The sequence below is a fragment of the Fukomys damarensis genome, unplaced genomic scaffold (assembly GCF_012274545.1).
Source record: "Fukomys damarensis isolate Sample0158 unplaced genomic scaffold, DMR_v1.0_HiC HiC_scaffold_17, whole genome shotgun sequence".
In the NCBI taxonomy this organism is placed as follows: domain Eukaryota; kingdom Metazoa; phylum Chordata; class Mammalia; order Rodentia; family Bathyergidae; genus Fukomys; species Fukomys damarensis.
This window is the reverse complement of record NW_022900929.1, coordinates 47,955,773-47,972,812: the sequence shown is the minus strand read 5'-3', so window position 1 is coordinate 47,972,812 and position 17,040 is coordinate 47,955,773. Positions and strand designations below refer to the sequence as shown.

At 52.8% G+C, this 17,040-nt stretch overlaps 2 protein-coding genes across 4 annotated transcripts in view; both read left to right on the top strand.

Moving 5' to 3' along the window:
- The window catches only part of Rabggta (Rab geranylgeranyltransferase subunit alpha), an 8,623-nt gene extending 7,711 nt beyond the window's left edge, over positions 1-912 (top strand). The window contains exon 17 of one of the 2 annotated variants that reach the window (XM_010626950.3): positions 472-912. In XM_010626950.3, the coding sequence (XP_010625252.1) occupies positions 472-620 (149 nt within the window). In that variant the 3' untranslated portion in view covers positions 621-912. The remainder of the gene's footprint in view (positions 1-471) is intronic. The other variant, XM_010626951.3, reaches the window with a different exon arrangement.
- A 2,170-nt stretch (positions 913-3,082) lies between these two features.
- Tgm1 (transglutaminase 1) lies at positions 3,083-17,040 on the top strand. 2 transcript variants are annotated; one of them, XM_010626949.2, is made up of 15 exons: positions 3,083-3,174; positions 3,856-4,176; positions 4,327-4,515; positions 5,485-5,733; positions 6,095-6,213; positions 6,330-6,437; positions 6,865-7,039; positions 7,425-7,563; positions 7,700-7,803; positions 10,436-10,524; positions 11,051-11,204; positions 11,308-11,589; positions 11,726-11,886; positions 12,347-12,483; positions 16,377-17,040. In XM_010626949.2, exons 2-15 carry the CDS (start codon positions 3,858-3,860, stop codon positions 16,600-16,602), a joined length of 2,451 nt encoding a protein of 816 aa, XP_010625251.1. In that variant the 5' UTR covers positions 3,083-3,174; positions 3,856-3,857; the 3' UTR covers positions 16,603-17,040. The 2 variants fall into 2 exon arrangements, with proteins under 2 accessions (XP_010625251.1, XP_033620987.1); XM_033765096.1 differs by lacking the exon at positions 3,083-3,174 and adding an exon at positions 3,183-3,587.

Below are 17,040 nucleotides of genomic sequence, written 5' to 3'. Positions count from 1 at the left end.
TTTTTTTTTTTTTTTTTTTCCGGTACCAGAAATTGAACTCAGGACCTTGTGCGTGGCACCACTGAACTACATCCCTGGCCTAGGAAGTTTCATATTTAAAAAAAAAACAAAACTGGAGCTCTGATTTCTCTTTTTCAAATTTGAAGTTAGAGAAAACTTTGACCTGTATTTCAGCCTTTGGTCATTGCTGAATCATGAATGCCCATTTGCACCAAGCTAGGTTTCCACTTTGCTGTAGTCTCTACCACTCTTGCTGCTGGTAGGGTACCTGGCCTGCTTCCTGTGCTTCCTCCTAACCCCCGTGGCAGGTGTTTGCAGCCCATACCTTGAACCTCACTGTCTCCAGGGAAGCATGGGAGATGCTCCTCGAGCAGTCTTCCAGGCAGCAATGCCTAGCTGTCCGGCCACCCCAGGAGCAAATGGATGGTGGGGTGTGGGACCCGCTGAACTTTCCTTGACTCTCAGCCCAAGGTCTTCAGCAGTCTGCAACGCTCCAGTCTCTTGCCTCCTGCCCCAGGCTGGTCCTCCTCGACCTGCAGGGCAATCCATTGTGCCAAGAAGCGGGTATCTCAGAGCAGCTGGCCGAACTGTTGCCTTCAGTTAGTAGCATCCTCACCTAGGAGGCTCTGCCCTCTGCCCTTGCCCTTTAACTTATTGGGACCGAATAAAGAATGGAGAGGATGCCACAAGCTGCCAAGCTGCTGTCACTGCCATCACTAAGGCTACCCCCATGACTGCCTCCACATGGTTTGGGAAATGAAAGGGAAGAGACTTGGAGTGTGACTCTGCTTTCATCTGATACCCTGCACCCTGCTGCTCCCTGTGGTGGAGAGCCAAAGCCTTTGTGTTTGGGGCAGACTTCAGGGCCGAGACTCCTTTTGAGTGTAACATCTAGTTTGGGGCCAGTACAGGGCCCAGGTTCCAGGTTGGGATAAGGATTGGAATCCATTTCCAGTTTGGGCAGAGCTACGAAGCATTTGTAAGTCTGGCCAGCTAGAAGGGTTCATAAAAGTTTCTCCCATGACCCCTGCCCTTTTCAGATGCCCTCGCTATGCCTGGCTCTTAATCGTCACAACTGAGAGGGCTCAGTCACTCTGTGTTCCAGGAAAAGCAGGTCAGGGCACCCTCGCTCCACCCTGTTGTAACAATAGTATCTGTCCCGTGAACAGCACTCTGCAATTGAAAAGCCCTGGAAATACTTGATCCCATTTGATCTTCACATGCTTTCAGGGGTGAGATGGTTTGGCTTAAGGAACACTGTTGAGACTTGCCCAAGGTTGCTGAGCTCTCAGGTCCTGGAACCAAAGTCATTCATCTACACCCAGTTCAGTACTCAAGCCTCACGTTCTTGTTTCTGCATTAATCTGGAATGGTTAGGCAGAGGCCTGGGCTCAGCTTCTGAGGTATTGAGCTGAAAGGCCTTCCTGCTGTCAGCCCACACACCTTGTCTTAACTTTGAAAGGCCCTGAGGCATCAGGCCTCCAGTAGGAGGAAACAGGAGTGGCTCAGGGGTTAACACTGAGTCAGGTTTGGCTGGGTGGGGAAAGAGAAAGATTGAAACCAAAGAGATAGGGCATGGATGTGACAAAGGCATTTTCCTGGTACTGTGGAATCTGCCTGGCCCACCTGTGCTCACCGATGTCCAGCAAATTGGGACCGTATCCCAGGTGTTGCCCAAACAGCTCCACAACAAAAGGCTTTGGCTGAACTACCTCATGCTGGCCTGGAATTTTATGTTTGCCAAGGATATTGGAAGTGGAACAGATCCTCCAGGTTCTAGGGGTTGCAGTGAGACAAGAAAAAGTGTGGGTGTGGAGAACCCCCTGGCAGGTCCTGAAACCTCTTTGTCTCCACTCCTCAAGGCACATCCCTGCCTGATACAACACCAAACAGCATCTCCTGGAGACAATTTTCACTGTCTTCTGCTCAGGGCCAGGCAGAGCTGGGTCACTATAGAGCTGGAGGGAGAAGCACCTGGCTGTTAGAAGAACAAGGCCCATGGAGAGCCTCCCTGAAAATGTTTGGCTTCTCTCTACCTTGAGGTTGTCTCAGTGGCATCTCTGGTGTCTTTCAGAGACAGGGCTGGAATTAGCAAACACTTAGGGTAGGTTCTTGGAGCCGGTTAGTCTGGATCCCCAGGAAGAATTTCAGGTTGGAGAAGAGGGAGAATCTTCAGCTCCAGCTGACCAGGCACTACTCTCACAGAAGGAAATAGGCCTATAGGAGGGGGCCCTGGTTCTCACCCAAGCCTGAGTTCTCAGGCCTAAGCCTCTCCTTAACCCCCAAGCTGGGAGGAGAAAAGAGTTTGCCCTGCTCTGACTCCCTGATCCAAACATGGGAGACTCAAGAAACAGAGGAGTGGCTCACTCCTGCCGGGATTCCGAGGCTGTGGACCAGCTGGAGGAAGGAGAAACATGACGGGAGGGGTGTCAGAAGATCTGGCAAAGCCAGCAGGTCAGGGGCTGGCCGGTGGAGCCAGTCTGAGGGCCTGACTGCTGATGTCACCAGTCTGCAACCCAGGATGCTGGGACCTCCCTGGCAGAATGAGTTCCTGGACCAGGCCTGTGGGCCAGTTTCACATGGCAGAGATAGGTCTGGACTGCAGGAGAGCCTGGAGACAGGGGTCTGTAAGGGCAGACAGGGCTAAGGATAAAAGGGGCTCCCTGCTCGATGGCTCTTCATGTGCCCAGTCTGGCAAGAATCGATCTGGCACAAAATCCATCACACCTGTAGTCCCACTAAAGACTGCTCTCTACCCTTACCTCAGCCCGGACAGACCCAGACCCCACCCCTTTCCTTAGCATCACCTTGGTTCCTAGAAAGGGGTAAAGAGGTGAGGCCGACCCCCAGAGGCCAGGCCTCTTCCCCTAGGGGATGGAGCAATCAGCTTCCCCTACTTCCCCGCAGCTCGGCCCCGCCCTCCCTCCCCTCATAAACCACTTGTCCGGCCCGCCCCATACCTTCCACTCCAGCGGCGGCGTCCAGCCCGTCCCTCCTGTCACATCAGTCCCCACCCGTCCCGCCCCAGGACTCAGCGCTGCCTTTGTCAACCGCCGCCAGGTCGCCCCATACCTTCCACTCCAGCGGCGGCGTCCAGCCCGTCCCTCCTGTCACATCAGTCCCCACCCGTCCCGCCCCAGGACTCAGCGCTGCCTTTGTCAACACCGCTGCCAGGTGAGGGACCCGGGCTCCGAAGGTCGCTGCTGTGCTGAGCCTCAGCGGGCCGCGTCGCTGTCAGGACCGCGCTCCGGGATCCCGCCCCAGAAAGGAGATCGGGCCAGCGGATACCTACCTGTCGCCTGGGCTGGGTGCGGCTCTCCCGGGGCTCAGCATGGGCTCGGGACACCAGTAGAGCCCGTGCCACGGCAGTCCCTGTGGGGTTTGCCAAGGACCCCGGGCCACCCACGGACCCCACGTCTTATGCAAAGCTGGGAGTGGGACGCTTTCCACTACCAGATGGGTCCCAGAAGCTGTCTTCGTGGTGACCTTCTGGACTAAGGAGCCGCAAGGGGAGAGGCCAGCACAAGGACCCAGTGTTCTGGTCTGCGCAGCTGGGTCTCAGGGCTGAGAGGAGTTCCCTTGGAACTGTATGCATTTTCTCAGATGGGGTCTGGAGCGGGCTTCTCCACTGGGCATGTTTTTGGGATGTGGTTAGGTGGGTGCCTATGTAGGGTGGAGGGAAGGCTTTCCGTGCACTGTGGAAAGCCTTCTCAGGGTGAGTCTGAATGGAGTCTTCAGAGAGGATCTCTGGGTCACATTGTCTCTATCATCTGCCCGGGACTGAATCTGCTATCTGCATGGAGGGTTTTGTGGTGATCCGAGCCAGGGATCATTCTCCTTTGCCTCTTCTTATAGGCATGATGGACGGTTCTCGCTCAGACATGGGCCGCTGGGGCGGGAACCCCTTGCAGCCCCCTGCCACACCTTCTCCAGAGCCAGATCGAGACCGAGACCGAGACCGAGACCGAGACCGAGACCGTCGCTCCCGCCGAGGAGGAGCCCGTTCCTTGTGGGCTCGCTGCTGCGGCTGCTGCTCTGGCAGGAATAGGGAAGATGATGAATGGGGGCCTGAGACTTCTGGCTCCAGAAATCGAGGGTCCAGCTCTTGGAATCGAAGACCTGAGCCTGAGTCCCGAGGCAGTGGTGTAAATGCGGCAGGAGATGGCACCATCCGAGGTGAGGCCAGCTGCCCATCTCAGTTGGGAGCAAGAAGGTCTCAGTGTGATCTGAGGTTTATCCTGGTGTCTCTAAGGGGTCTGGGAAGTTAAGGGGGGAGACCTGAGATCCTCATAGGGACTGTGCTGACCCTGAGATGTGGCCTTGCAGAGGGCATGCTGGTGGTGACCGGTGTGGATTTGCTGAGCTCCCGCTCAGACCAGAACCGTCGCGAGCATCACACTGATGAGTTTGAGTATGATGAGCTGATTGTGCGGCGTGGGCAACCTTTCCACATGGTCCTCTTCCTGAACAGGCCCTATGAGTCCTCCGACCGTATGGCTCTTGAGCTGCTCATTGGTGAGTGGCACCTACAATAGGAAGGGTGAAGACCCTCAACTTGATGGGGTTGGGGCTGGCATTAGAGGACACAGATGGCTTTGGCTCCTCCTGGCCACTGCTTTCCTCTGCCAGACAAGGCAGGTGCAAAGGCCCTAAGGGGTGCATCTCCAGGAGGGTCTTGGTGATATGGTTTTCCCAAGCTCATTCTCTCCTCAAGCCTCAGGGCAGTGTCTGTGTCACAGTACTTCCTCCCAGGGCTGACCTCAGTGTGTCTCGCTGTGCTCCTCTTTCTGGGTCTGCTCTTTCTTCAGGGTATGGTTGGTTCTCTCTCCCTCCCTCCCTCCCCCTCTTTCCTGTTCTCTCTCTTCACTTCTGACTCTGTATCTCTGTCCCGTGGCCCAAGGCAGGTGCCTCCCTCACTGCGTTGCTTGGTGACCCTTGGCTGCCCAGGCTGGTGATTATGGAGCTGTCGGGGGCGGGCGACTCCTCTTACCCTTTGATTAGAGCCCAACCTTGCCCACCCCAGCCTCTAATTTCCCAAGTACCCTCACCATCTCCACCCGGGATGCCCTGGCTGTGGAAGCCGCAGCCCCAAGAAGCAAACAGGGTTGGCACTCAGTATCGACTGCCTTTGCCTACAGGGCGGGGGGTCTGCACCACTTTGGGTGGCTCTGTGCCTGGAATGGACAGGCAGGCAGGCAAAGGGTGACAGTGCCCTGGTTTCCCCCGCTCCCTCTAACTTCAGTGCTGGGGGAACAGGTTTGGGATGTTGGACCGGGGCTCTGCCCTAACATGGAGAAAATGTCAGGTGGACACAGAGCTGCTCTGAGAGAGATTATTAGAGATTAAGGCAATAACCCAACTCAGGGACTCACATACACAATGGCTCATAGACAGTTGGGGTGAATTTGGGCTGGGAGAAGTCTAAGCCTCTATCCCCTCTCCCAAATGAGACTCACTAGCTAACTGTTCATTTCTCCACTCTAGGAAACAACCCTGAGGTGGGCAAGGGCACCCATGTGATCATCCCAGTGGACAAGGGGAGCAGTGGGGGCTGGAAGGCCCACGTGACCAAGGCCAGTGGGCAGAATCTGAATCTGCGGGTCCACACCTCCCCCAATGCCATCATCGGCAAGTTTCAATTCACGGTCCGCACACGCTGTGAGGCTGGAGAGTTCCAGCTGCCTTTTCACCCCCGCAATGAGATCTACATCCTCTTCAACCCCTGGTGCTCAGGTGAGCTAACTGGAGTCAGGAGCAGCAGAGGGTGAGCTGGAGGGAAGGAGGTCAGGGATCCTTTCCTGGGATCTCACTGGGTGCCTGGCTGTAGGAGAAGCCATGCTTCCGTTGTCCAGGTGGGGGAGCCTGGGCCCAGTGGGGAAAGGTGGCCCACTTCACTTCTGAGAAAGGGCCTGGGCTATAGCCAGCCTTCTTCCACCAGCTCTGTCATGCTCCCTGCCTCCTTCCTGAGAGTAGTCCTGTCAGGCTAAAGTATCCCCATTTTCTCCTGTGAACTGGAATTCTACAGACCTGCCAGGTGGTAGGTAGGGCCCAGGACATGAGTGGAGGGAACTAGGTATGTTTTCTGGGGACACAGAGGACATCGTGTATGTGGATCATGAGGACTGGCGGCAGGAGTATGTCCTTAATGAGTCTGGGAGAATTTACTACGGGACTGAAGCACAGATTGGCGAGCGGACCTGGAACTATGGCCAGGTATGGCTGGCTGGGGTCCCGTGTGACTGGGAGACATGGAGGTGGAGCAGGGGCTGGCCCAGAGTTTGAGCTCTGTCAGAGTGAGCTGTGGTCACCTCTATCCTTTCTCCTTCCAGTTTGATCATGGGGTGCTAGATGCCTGCCTGTATATCCTAGACCGGCGGGGGATGCCATATGGAGGTCGTGGGGACCCAGTCAGTGTCTCGCGGGTCATCTCTGCTATGGTGAGCACCCTTGTGTCTTGGAGCCTTGCTCAATGTCCTCCTGCTGCCTCCCTTCACCCTTCCCCACTGGTCTTGTTCTTTCTGGATTCCTTGAGTACCCATAATACTGTCTGTGCCTTATAAAGGGTACTACAGAAAGGGGCTTCACTCCTCTTCTCCCCCTTTTCTGCCCCCCCATTCCAAATTTCCTGGCTCTTGTCCCAGCTTTTGTGGAATGTAGGGCCAAACCCAAAACTTGGCACACCCAGGATTCACATTCCTGTGTCACACAGTGGGGAGGTATGTCTCGGGAGACAGGTAGGTGGGGTCAGGCTGATCCTGAGGCATCTAGGGTGAGGGGTGGTTGGAGGGTCAGAAGCTAGGCTGGGGACCCTGCCATGTCCTGAATCCCTCCCACAGCTCACCCCACCCCTCTTGTCCTGGGCAGGTGAACTCCCTGGATGACAATGGAGTCCTGATTGGGAACTGGTCTGGCGATTACTCCAGAGGCACCAACCCTTCGGCGTGGGTGGGCAGCGTGGAGATCCTGCTTAGCTACCTACGCACAGGCTATTCTGTCCCCTATGGCCAGTGTTGGGTCTTTGCTGGTGTGACCACCACAGGTAGTAGGGGTACTGGGAAAGGCATGAGGAGGAGGGAGGGAAGCCGGGCTCCAACTCAGCCCAGCCCAGCTCTAGCTATAGCACAGGGTGCAAGCAAGGATGGATGGTAAGCTGGCCCTAATTATCATTAATTATTGTTAACAACAAGAGAGGCCTAAGGGAGAGGAGGAAGAAGCAACAGGAAGGGCACAGCCAGATAGGTGGCCCAGCTTTCCCTAACTCCAAATGCTCCATGGCTCAAAAGCCTCCTGGGCCCTGTGGCCCCTGACCCTGTATACCATGAACATTGCCAACTTCAGTCACCCTTTTCCCCTAGTATCCTTGACCTGATATCTCCCTTGCACCCTACCTCATCCCCTGAACCTCAGCTCTGGCTTCTCCACAGTGTTGCGATGCCTGGGCCTAGCCACCCGTACTGTCACCAATTTCAACTCTGCCCACGACACCGACACATCCCTCACTATGGACATCTACTTTGATGAGAACATGAAGCCACTGGAGCATCTGAACCATGATTCTGTTTGGTGAGGCTGGGGCTGGGTCTGGACTGTGCGTTATGTTATCTGCTGCGGAATGGCACCCATGGAGGGAGGCAGGGAAAGTGGTCAACGAAGCCTTGATGAGAGTCTCAGACATAGCCCTCCCTCCATGTCCACCCAGGAATTTCCATGTGTGGAACGACTGCTGGATGAAGAGGCCGGATCTGCCTTCAGGCTTTGATGGGTGGCAGGTTGTAGATGCCACACCCCAGGAGACTAGCAGTGGTAAGGCAGGCACTGCCTGGCTCTTAGACCCACCCTGGCCCCCTCCAGATCTCCACCTGGGTACCAGACTCCAAAGCGTCAACTTGGGCCTAGCCTGAGACCGAAGTCCTTTAATCTCAAATTGCTTCAGTTTTTTGAGACAAGGTCTCCCTTTTTTTTTTTTTTTTTTTTTGGTACCAGGGATCAAACTCAGGACCTTGTGCTTGCAAGGCAGTTGCAGCACCACTGAGCTAAATCCCCAGCCCAAATTGCTCTAAATGGGCTTATCCACTAAACTACCATTGGGCCATTTTATTTTCATATTTTTACGTGACTATTTGCCTTAATTTTATTCATAATGGTCAATTTTATTTATTTATCATAGCTAATATACTCAAATGGTTCAAAATTCAAAAGGTTCAAAAGCAGTCAAGGAGAAAGCTCCTCCCTCCAACAAATCCACTATTCTTGCTTTTTTCCCTTACATACCCAGAGATAACTAAAGGGACTTTTTATTTATATATGTATTTTTAGATTTAAAAAGTCATAGTTATAATGCAAAAATAGCATATAATTGTATAACATAATATTTAAGACTTCCTGTGTTTTCAAGAGATGGTTGCTTTGCTTCATCTTATTTTGCTTGTTGTTTTTTTGTTTTTTGTTCTGTTTTGTTGTTTTTTGAGACAGGGTCTTGCTACATAATCCAGGCCAGCCTTGAACTCACTGTATAGCCTAGACTGGCCTTGAATTTGCAATTCTCCTGCTTCTCCCCAGTGCTAGAATTACAGGTGGGCATAACCACACCCCTCAAGATGTTTGTTCATTTGTTGGTTTGTTTGTTTAAGTAATTTTCTATTTTTTTCCTTTGGTACTGGGGATCAAATTTAGGACTTTGCACTTGTGAAGCAGGTGTAGAACCACTAAATCCCTGGCCCAGTTTCTACTTTCTTTTGGGGTGTCCACCCCAAACCTGATACCTCATGAACCTAGGACCTTGGGGATGGTAGGCAAGCTCTATCCCTGAGCTACATCTCCAGATCCAGCTCCACAATCTATATTTTTGGAAGTTTGACCTGGTAATTCTGAAGACCTCTCAGGTTTGAGGCATACTCCATGCCCTGTGAGACATGTGGAAAATGGCCTGCAGAAGTGGAGAGACTTTGTCTGGGACACAGAACACTAGAATCAGAGCAAATCTATTCCCACCCTCCCTTGTTGAAACACATTCTCATTTTCACCAACTTCCTCTCCTGTTTGTTCCATTATTTGCTATGAGTTATGTGTACAGTATAGAAAAATCAAAGCTCAGGATTCAAAGAAAAAGAACAGCCCCTAAAACATAGGGATGACAACCTGGGATGACGTAACCTATCCCTATCAGCCTCTTGTCTCTTTTCTGTATCCACAAACACATTTCTGAAAAAAATGAGACCTACCGTGCACTCTGCTCAGAGGTTTCCAACCCCTTCCAACCTTCACATTCCAGCCCCAGGCAGCCTACCTTCCCTTCCTGTCCTTTCCCAGCCCTTACAGCCTAGCAGAGCCTACATTTCATCCGCAGGTCTCCTCCCAGACCTCTCCCTCTCAGCCGTCTGTGTAAATGGTCTCCCCTGAGTTGTACAACCTAGTAATGTCTGCCAGACAAGAACCACCTGGCCTTGGCAATGGGGTCTCTGAACTCTGCCCACTTCCTGAGGAGTGGTGAGGTAGGTGGCAGGCAGGAGATGCTGGGACCACCCAAGCCAGGGCTTGGCTCCACCTCGATCACTTGTTAGATGAGGTATCTTGCACCTTTGGGCTTTGGTTTTCCTGTGAATAACATGAGAATAACATACACCATATAAAGAGGATTAAATGAGAAATTATGTACCAGAGAAGACTAGCAACATGCCTGAAATATTGTAGTCATTCAGTAAATATTTAGCTCCTTCCATCTGCATCATAAGATGGTGGCATCTACTTCACCTGGCTGAGCCTGTTTCCCCATATGTAAAAGGAGGCCATCATGTTAGGTATTGTTAAGATTCTTTCCTCTCAGTGCTCACTTCCTGTTTGCCCTCTTCTACACCATCTTCTCCCGCCAGTCTATTTCCTCCAGGAAACGCTCCTAAGTACAATAAGACAGACTTTCCCCCTATTCCCACACCCCACTTCCCAGTAGAGAGGACAGTGTGGGCTGCAGAGTTGAGGATCCTTCTGAAATGGTGGAGGTGATGTCATTACTCTCCCAGCCAGAGACACTGTGAGCCCTGAGTTGGTCCTGAGGAAGGATGGGGGTAGGGGAACAGTGCAGTCCTCTCGGGGAGTCACAGACAGTAGACATCTAGCTTTAGCTGGCCCATAGAGTGGGCCTATGACTTGCCTATGAAGGCCAAGCCCTACCTTATCCATAAATTTGCCCCCTACTCCAACCTCTGGCAGAGCTGCCTGGGTTTAAGAAAGCTGACTGCTCTCATTTTTCCTCCTTTGGTTGGACTATCAGCTGGCCCTGAGTGTCTGGATGAGGGCTGCTGGCCTTGTGCAGAGGCTACCAACCAGTGCTACAGGGCCTGGTAGGTGGAATGGGGGCCCTGTGTAACCACTGCCCAGGGCCCAAGGATCCCTCTCAGCTTCCTCAGAACCCTCACCTCTGCCCTGCCTCACTCCCTAGGCATCTTCTGCTGTGGTCCCTGCTCTGTGGAGTCCATCAAGAATGGCTTAGTCTACATGAAGTATGACACACCCTTCATTTTTGCCGAGGTGAGGGCTGGGCTCCAGGTGCCCCCTCAGGCCACCTGGAATGATCAGAGCATTGGCTTCAGCCCTGGGTCCTGTGGTCCAGACTTTACCGCTGACTGACTAGCTGTGTGATCTTGGGCAAGTCACTCATTCTAGAGGCTTAGTTTGCTCAACTGTAAAAAGGGGATAATAATGGCTGCCTTGCTTCCTGCACTCAGGATCAAAAGAGATAATGGGTATGAAACTGCTTCATAAGTCATAAAACCAGTGAATGAGCATAAGGGATTACTGTTATTAATGCCAAAATGTGCTGCAAGGAGCCTCCCAGGCCAGCTTCTCCCTAGCACTCTGGCTTCATCTGGCTTACCTTGGAAGTCTCCTAGATGGGCTCTGCCAGGAAGCTCTCCAACACTGAACCTGGTTCTGCCCTGCAGTTCCAGGGGGTGTCGAAGGGTGGGAGTAGGGGTGAGGGAGTGCCATAGGACTAGGGGGCCAAGCCACCCTCACACTAGCTGGCTCAGTTCTGCTCACCCCTCCTCTCCAACAGGTGAATAGTGACAAGGTATACTGGCAGAGGCAGGAAGATGGCAGCTTCAAGATTGTGTATGTAGAGGAAAAGGCCATTGGGACCCTCATTGTCACCAAAGCTGTCAGCTCCAACATGCGGGAGGACATCACCCACACTTATAAACATCCAGAAGGTACTAGTCCCCTCAATCCAGCCAGCCCTGTGCGGAGTATTCCTGCTGAGCATTTGCCTACCCCAGCCAGTGCTGGGACCTCACCCCTGACCTCAACCCCCAGGCTCAGATGCAGAGCGGAAGGCAGTGGAGACAGCGGCTGCCCATGGCAGCAAGCCCAACGTGTATGCCAGCCGGGACTCTGCTGAGGACGTGGCCATGCAGGTGGAAGCTCAGGATGCAGTGATGGGCCAGGATCTGACGGTCTCTGTGGTGCTATCAAATCACGGCAGTAGTCGCCGCACTGTGAAACTGCACCTCTACCTCTCTGTTACCTACTACACTGGTGTCACTGGGCCCATCTTCAAAGAGAGCAAGAAGGAAGTGGCACTGGAACCAGGAGCCTGTAAGTGCTCCTTACTCTTACTTGTCCCCTAGATGGCCAAGCTCCCAGGGTTGTGGATGTGGAGCCATGGGAAGCACCCTGGGGAGGCCTCATATGGGGAAGCAGGCCCCAGTGACCCCGTGCCGCTTTCCCCCAGCGGACCGTGTGACTATGCCCGTGGCCTACAAGGAATACCGGCCCCACCTGGTGGACCAGGGGGCCATGCTGCTCAATGTCTCTGGCCACGTCAAGGAGAGCAGGCAGGTGCTGGCCAAGCAGCACACCTTCCGTGTGCGCACCCCAGACCTCTCCCTCACGGTAAGTGCAGCTTTCTGGGCATAAGGGATGGTCAATGGGCAGTGACTGAGGGAAACTGGAGGAAAAGGGGAGTCACTAAGCTAGGAGCAGGTTAGTCTGATGGACCTTTCTAGGAGAAAAAGTGTAAGGACCAGCTCTGGACTCTTGGGCCTCCATGTCCTCATTTGTAAAGTAGGTAGCATGTCCCTGATCCTGTGGTAAGTGCAGGTTAGGATGGAATTTCCCCTGTGACTTGGGAAGCCTTCAATCAGGAGTAGACTATGAGACTTGGGAAATTTTGATTCTGTTTTCCCCCTCAAGAGCAGCATACAGGGCCGAGGATTTGGCTCAGTGGCTCCACCTCCTGCCTTGCAAGCGCAAGGGCCTGAGTTTAATCCCTGGTACCAAAAAAAAAAAAAAAGCAGCCTACCACCCCAGGTGTTTAGCCAGGGTCTCTGATGTGGGTTTTCCTCTCTTTCAGTTACTGGGAGCAGCCGTGGTTGGCCAGGAGTGTGAAGTACAGATTATCTTCAAGAACCCCCTGCCTATTACCCTGACCAAAGTCGTCTTCCGGCTCGAGGGTTCTGGGTTACAGCGACCCAAAGTCCTCAATGTTGGGTGAGTCTGGTGTCTCCTGCACTGTTGCCTTCCCTTCCTCCAGAGTGCCTTGGGCCCCAGCTTTGCTTTCTGTCTGGGCCAGGACCCCATGCAGCAGAGTGGGACCAGCTAAGCAGTCCCCCCAACTCATTCAATTCAATCCAGCGAGTGCTTAGGGAGGCCTTCTGGGGCCTCATGCTGCACCCCAAGTTCCTGTCCCGACTCACCATCTAATTAGGGAGTAAAACTCCACATAGGAATAATAAGTAACCAACACAGAAGAGCTGACCAGGCACTTTCAGGAACAGTATCTCACTTGGAGATCACTATAGCCCAAGTAGAGATTGTCACACAATTAAAACCACAGCTGTAGAACCCAAAAGATTTAGGTTCAATTCCAGCTTCCTCACTCCTGACTAGGTCCCTCAGGGAAGGGATGTAACTCTTCTAAGTGTGTGTTCTCACCTCTCGAGGGGGATGCAACTGAGGGTTGGTTAGTCCAGTGCATGGCTCAAAGTTAGTGGTCTGCCACTAGATTTTATTTTCATTATTGCTGTCCTCACTTGACAGTTGGGGAAGCTGGTGTCCATGTCTCACAGGGTCTTATAGTGAATAGGGAGCAGACTCTGCTTTCTCCATCATGTATACCACAAGGGCCTCAACTGCTGTCTGGTTTGTGCCGGGAGAGCTAAGCAGCAGTTCCAAGGGAGTGAGCCCTGTACTAGGCCCTTTCACCCTAGCTAGGCCGATCTCAGGCTGGGCAAGGCCCCGGGCCTGGGACTGCCATCTCTGACAGACATTCCATGTCTTTTTCCTCCCCAGGAAAAGCAGAGGGAAAGCAGGGCTACTCTTCAGATCAGCTTTCTGGGGATAGGGACAGGCATTTTCCTGTTCGGAGAAGTCTCATATGGGAGAGCAACATCTGTGAGAGAGGACAGAGGTGAGGCAGAGAGCCCTGCCTACCCCTCCCCTCATACCTCCTGGTAGTGGCTGCCACTTTTGCCACCAGGCCAAAGTTGAGAAATTTGCTCTCCTGAACTTTGCCCCAGCCTGGGCCCCTGCGAACTCTGAGATACCTCACAAGGCAGCTATCTTCAGTCATGCTATGAGGGTCTCTGGCAACTCAAATGGTGAAGCTTGAGACAGACACAGCCTGCGCTGTTAGTCCTGCCTGAGATATCTCTCACCAGCATTAACACCATCCTGTGGGGTCCTGAGACCAGACGCTCCTCACTATTCCCACTAGGCCATTGACTAAGCTGCTGCCTGGAAATGAGGGAAAACCACTATGCTAGAGTCAGGACACCTGTCCCCTCTGCTTAGCTGGGCCTTTGCATTAGTTCTCCCCCCATTCGAGAGCCCCATCTGTCTACAGTGACAGTTAGATCATGGTCTCTCAGGCAGGCCTTCCTTGGACATTTTGTGACTCCTTGGCTGCTGCTAACTCAGACTAGGGCATCCCGGTCATTTGGGAGCCTCGAGAGGACAGCCCTGAGCTGTTGGTTCACATGTATTACATTCCAAGATGGGTGTTACTTTGCCTCCCATTTGCACATCAAAGGCAGTGGTAAGGTGTGGAACCGCATTATACAAGGTGTGCCGCCCCAGCATGGTGACTGGCCACTTAATATTAACATTCCAGGACTTACTCCTCCAGATGACTGTTGTCACCATCAAAACAGTCACAGGGAGGCTGGACGTCTGTCCCAAGACCTTCTTGGGAACTTCCCTCAGAGCCTGAATCATACTCTAAAATACACCTGGAGTGGGCAATTTTCCTTCCTGAGTAGTGAATTTTACTTTGGAAACAAGCCTGATGTCATCGAGAGCTAAGACTAATTAACAAGGCAAGCAAAACAAGGAGGAAACAATGTCCTTTTCATTCAAAACAGGTGTGCTGTGCTCGCTTTGGCAGCATATACACAGAAATGAGGTGTGCTGTGAAGGAGGGACAGGCCGACTCTGCCTATCCGTGTGTGCATGCATGTACCTGCGTGTGTGTGTGTGTGTGTGTGTGTGTGTGTGTGTGCGCGCACGCATGTGTAGTTTAATGGGATCTGTTAAAAACCCAAGAGTTCTCAGAGCCGGGCGTGGTGGCGCATGCCTGTAATCCCAGCACTCAGGAGGCTGAGGCAGGAGGATCGCTGTGAGTTCAAGACCAGCCTGGGCTACATAGTGAGTTTCAGGTCAGTCTCAACTACATAGTGAGACCCTGTCTCAAAAAAACAAACAAACAAACAAACAAACAAAAATCCAAAAGTTCTCAGTGGTGCCACTGCCTGCCTCGTAAGTGCAAGGTCCCAAGTTCAATCCCCAGTACAAAAAAAATGACTGGGGATATAGCTCAGTGTGAAGGCCCGAGGTGGGTTCCATCCCCAGTATTAACAACAACAGCAACAAAAAATCCAAGAGTTTTGTTTTGTTTGAGACAGGGCCTTGGACTTGTGGCGATCCTACTTCCTCAGCCTCCCAAGTGCTAGGATTACAGGCATGTGCCACCATGCCCAGCTGAAATCCAAGAGCTTTTAAAATGTTTCAAACCCCGTCAACATAGTCGAACAAGTATCCAACTGAAGGGCAGTCCTCCCTGGGATGTCTAAGCTCCAATGTGCACATCAGGGAGTTAGTTTCATTACCCACACACACCTAGAGGACATTTCAGTTTTAGCAACTGACTTACATGCAACTTCATCTCAAAGGCAGAGGTGTGGCAAAGGCCTCACCTTGCACTAAATCTAGGGCAGGAAGAGAGCTTGACATTGCCAGCAAGAGACTGGAAAGCAGTTTCTTATGGGAATAATGTTAATTATTGCACTGTAAAGGTTAATTTCTGAAATATTACAATTAAATGATAAATACACTTTGAAGGCTGTTCTGAGCCTAAGCAACTTTTTACCTTGTGTCTATGGAGAAGACGACAAAATATTAATGCAGATTTTTAAGGACCCAAAATATAACCTGTTAAGCAATAGACTCCCTGTTAGACTTTCTAGTGTGATATACACTCCTGCTGCCCTCCTTTAGGGACTCAGAGGCACTTTCAAGCCTATCTGATCACACCCTTCATTGTAATTCACTTCCACTTTGTAGACCAGAAAGTGAGAATCAGAGAAGTTAAGTAAATTGTCTTGAACCACACAACTAAAAAGCAGAAAAGGGAGTAGACCAGTCCAGGGAAACCTCTTCAAAGAAGCCTGCAGGTACAAGACCTTGGCCCACAGAAGGCTCATCTTCAGAGAAGGAATGCTGGCTCATTCCCTTGGAGGACTGTGCTGAATACACCACTCAGCCTCCAAAGAGAGACCTCAAGGAAGGCTTGGGATGAATGGGCACCAGAGGTAAGGGTTCGGGTGAGGAGGAAGGACAGGTTCTGGCAGGCACAAGCAGATGCAGTCATTTTCAGTGTATAAAATGCAACACGCAGATTGCTGGAGGAGCTCAGACGGGGCAAGATTCATTTCCTTAGGAGCAGGAAGTGCACAGGGAGCCCCCACGGGGAGGTGGCGTGAGCCTCTCAAGGTTTCTTGGCCATGGGAGCCCCAGTGAGACAGCAATGGTGTGGTGAGGGCAGGAGCAATGGCGATGGAGAGGAGGGGAGGCTGCGAGCTGCTTCTGGGGTGGCATCAGCAGTCTTTGTCCAGGTGGACATGGGACAGACAGGGCAGAGGCCCAGGTCACGGTGAGGAGGTTTCTAGTGCAGGAAGTGGGTATGTGGCTGCTGGTCTGGCTTTGTGGAGGCAGCTCTGGGGCTCAGGCTTTGTCCTGGTCATGGGTGTGGATTTCAGCTGACTCCAGGATCGCCTGAATGGGTCCTCCTGTTGCTCCTTCCTGCCTGCCTGCCCGCCCAGGATCAGTCCTTCTAGCCCCATACACCCTGAGTGGTTCTAGGTCTATGACCCTGTCTCTCCCCACAGGGACATCGGGGGCAATGAGACAGTGACCCTGCGCCAGACCTTTGTGCCTGCGAGACCAGGCCCCCGCCAGCTCATTGCCAGCCTGGACAGCCCACAGCTCTCCCAGGTGCACGGTGTCATCCAGGTGGATGTGGCTCCAGCCTCTGGGGGTGCAGTTTTCTCAGGAGCTGGAGGTGACGGTCGCTCAGGGGAGTCCATCCCTATGGCATCTCGAGGTGGAGCTTAGCCCTGGATCAGGAGCAATGGGACTGGAGTCAGAGGAGCAAGGACACTGCCCCAAGATGTGGGACCCTGCTCAGAGTGGCTCCCCAGGGTCTCAGGAGAGAGCCTGGGACACCTGAGGAGGGAGCCAGTCTTCACCTACACTGGGTGGCACAGAGGGCAATAAACTGTTTTTTAATGAAGCTGCGGTCCTGTCATTCTGTCAGCCTGCATCAGATGGCTGCAGTCTGTGCTGGGGATGAAGTGTTCTCCTACTGCCCCTGAAAATCGCAGCAGGCAGGTCATGGTGCCATGGTGCCAGCTCAGCAGCCCTTGAGACAGGGCCTGCTTAGGGTCGGAGCAGCCTCCCAGGTTCCTCCTGCCATGCAAATCTTTTTGAAGCCCCCTACAGTGGGGCATCACTATCCACTTTCCATAGTTCTCTCTGTGGAGACAAGGACCC

Coding starts and splice junctions, on each gene's coding strand:
- Tgm1 (XM_010626949.2), top strand. CDS start 3,858: ATGATGGACGGTTCTCGCTCAGACATGGGCCGCTGGGGCGGGAACCCC. Junction 6,214..6,329: donor GGACCTGGAACTATGGCCAG/GTATGGCTGGCT, acceptor TTCTCCTTCCAG/TTTGATCATGGGGTGCTAGA. Junction 6,438..6,864: donor CGCGGGTCATCTCTGCTATG/GTGAGCACCCTT, acceptor TGTCCTGGGCAG/GTGAACTCCCTGGATGACAA.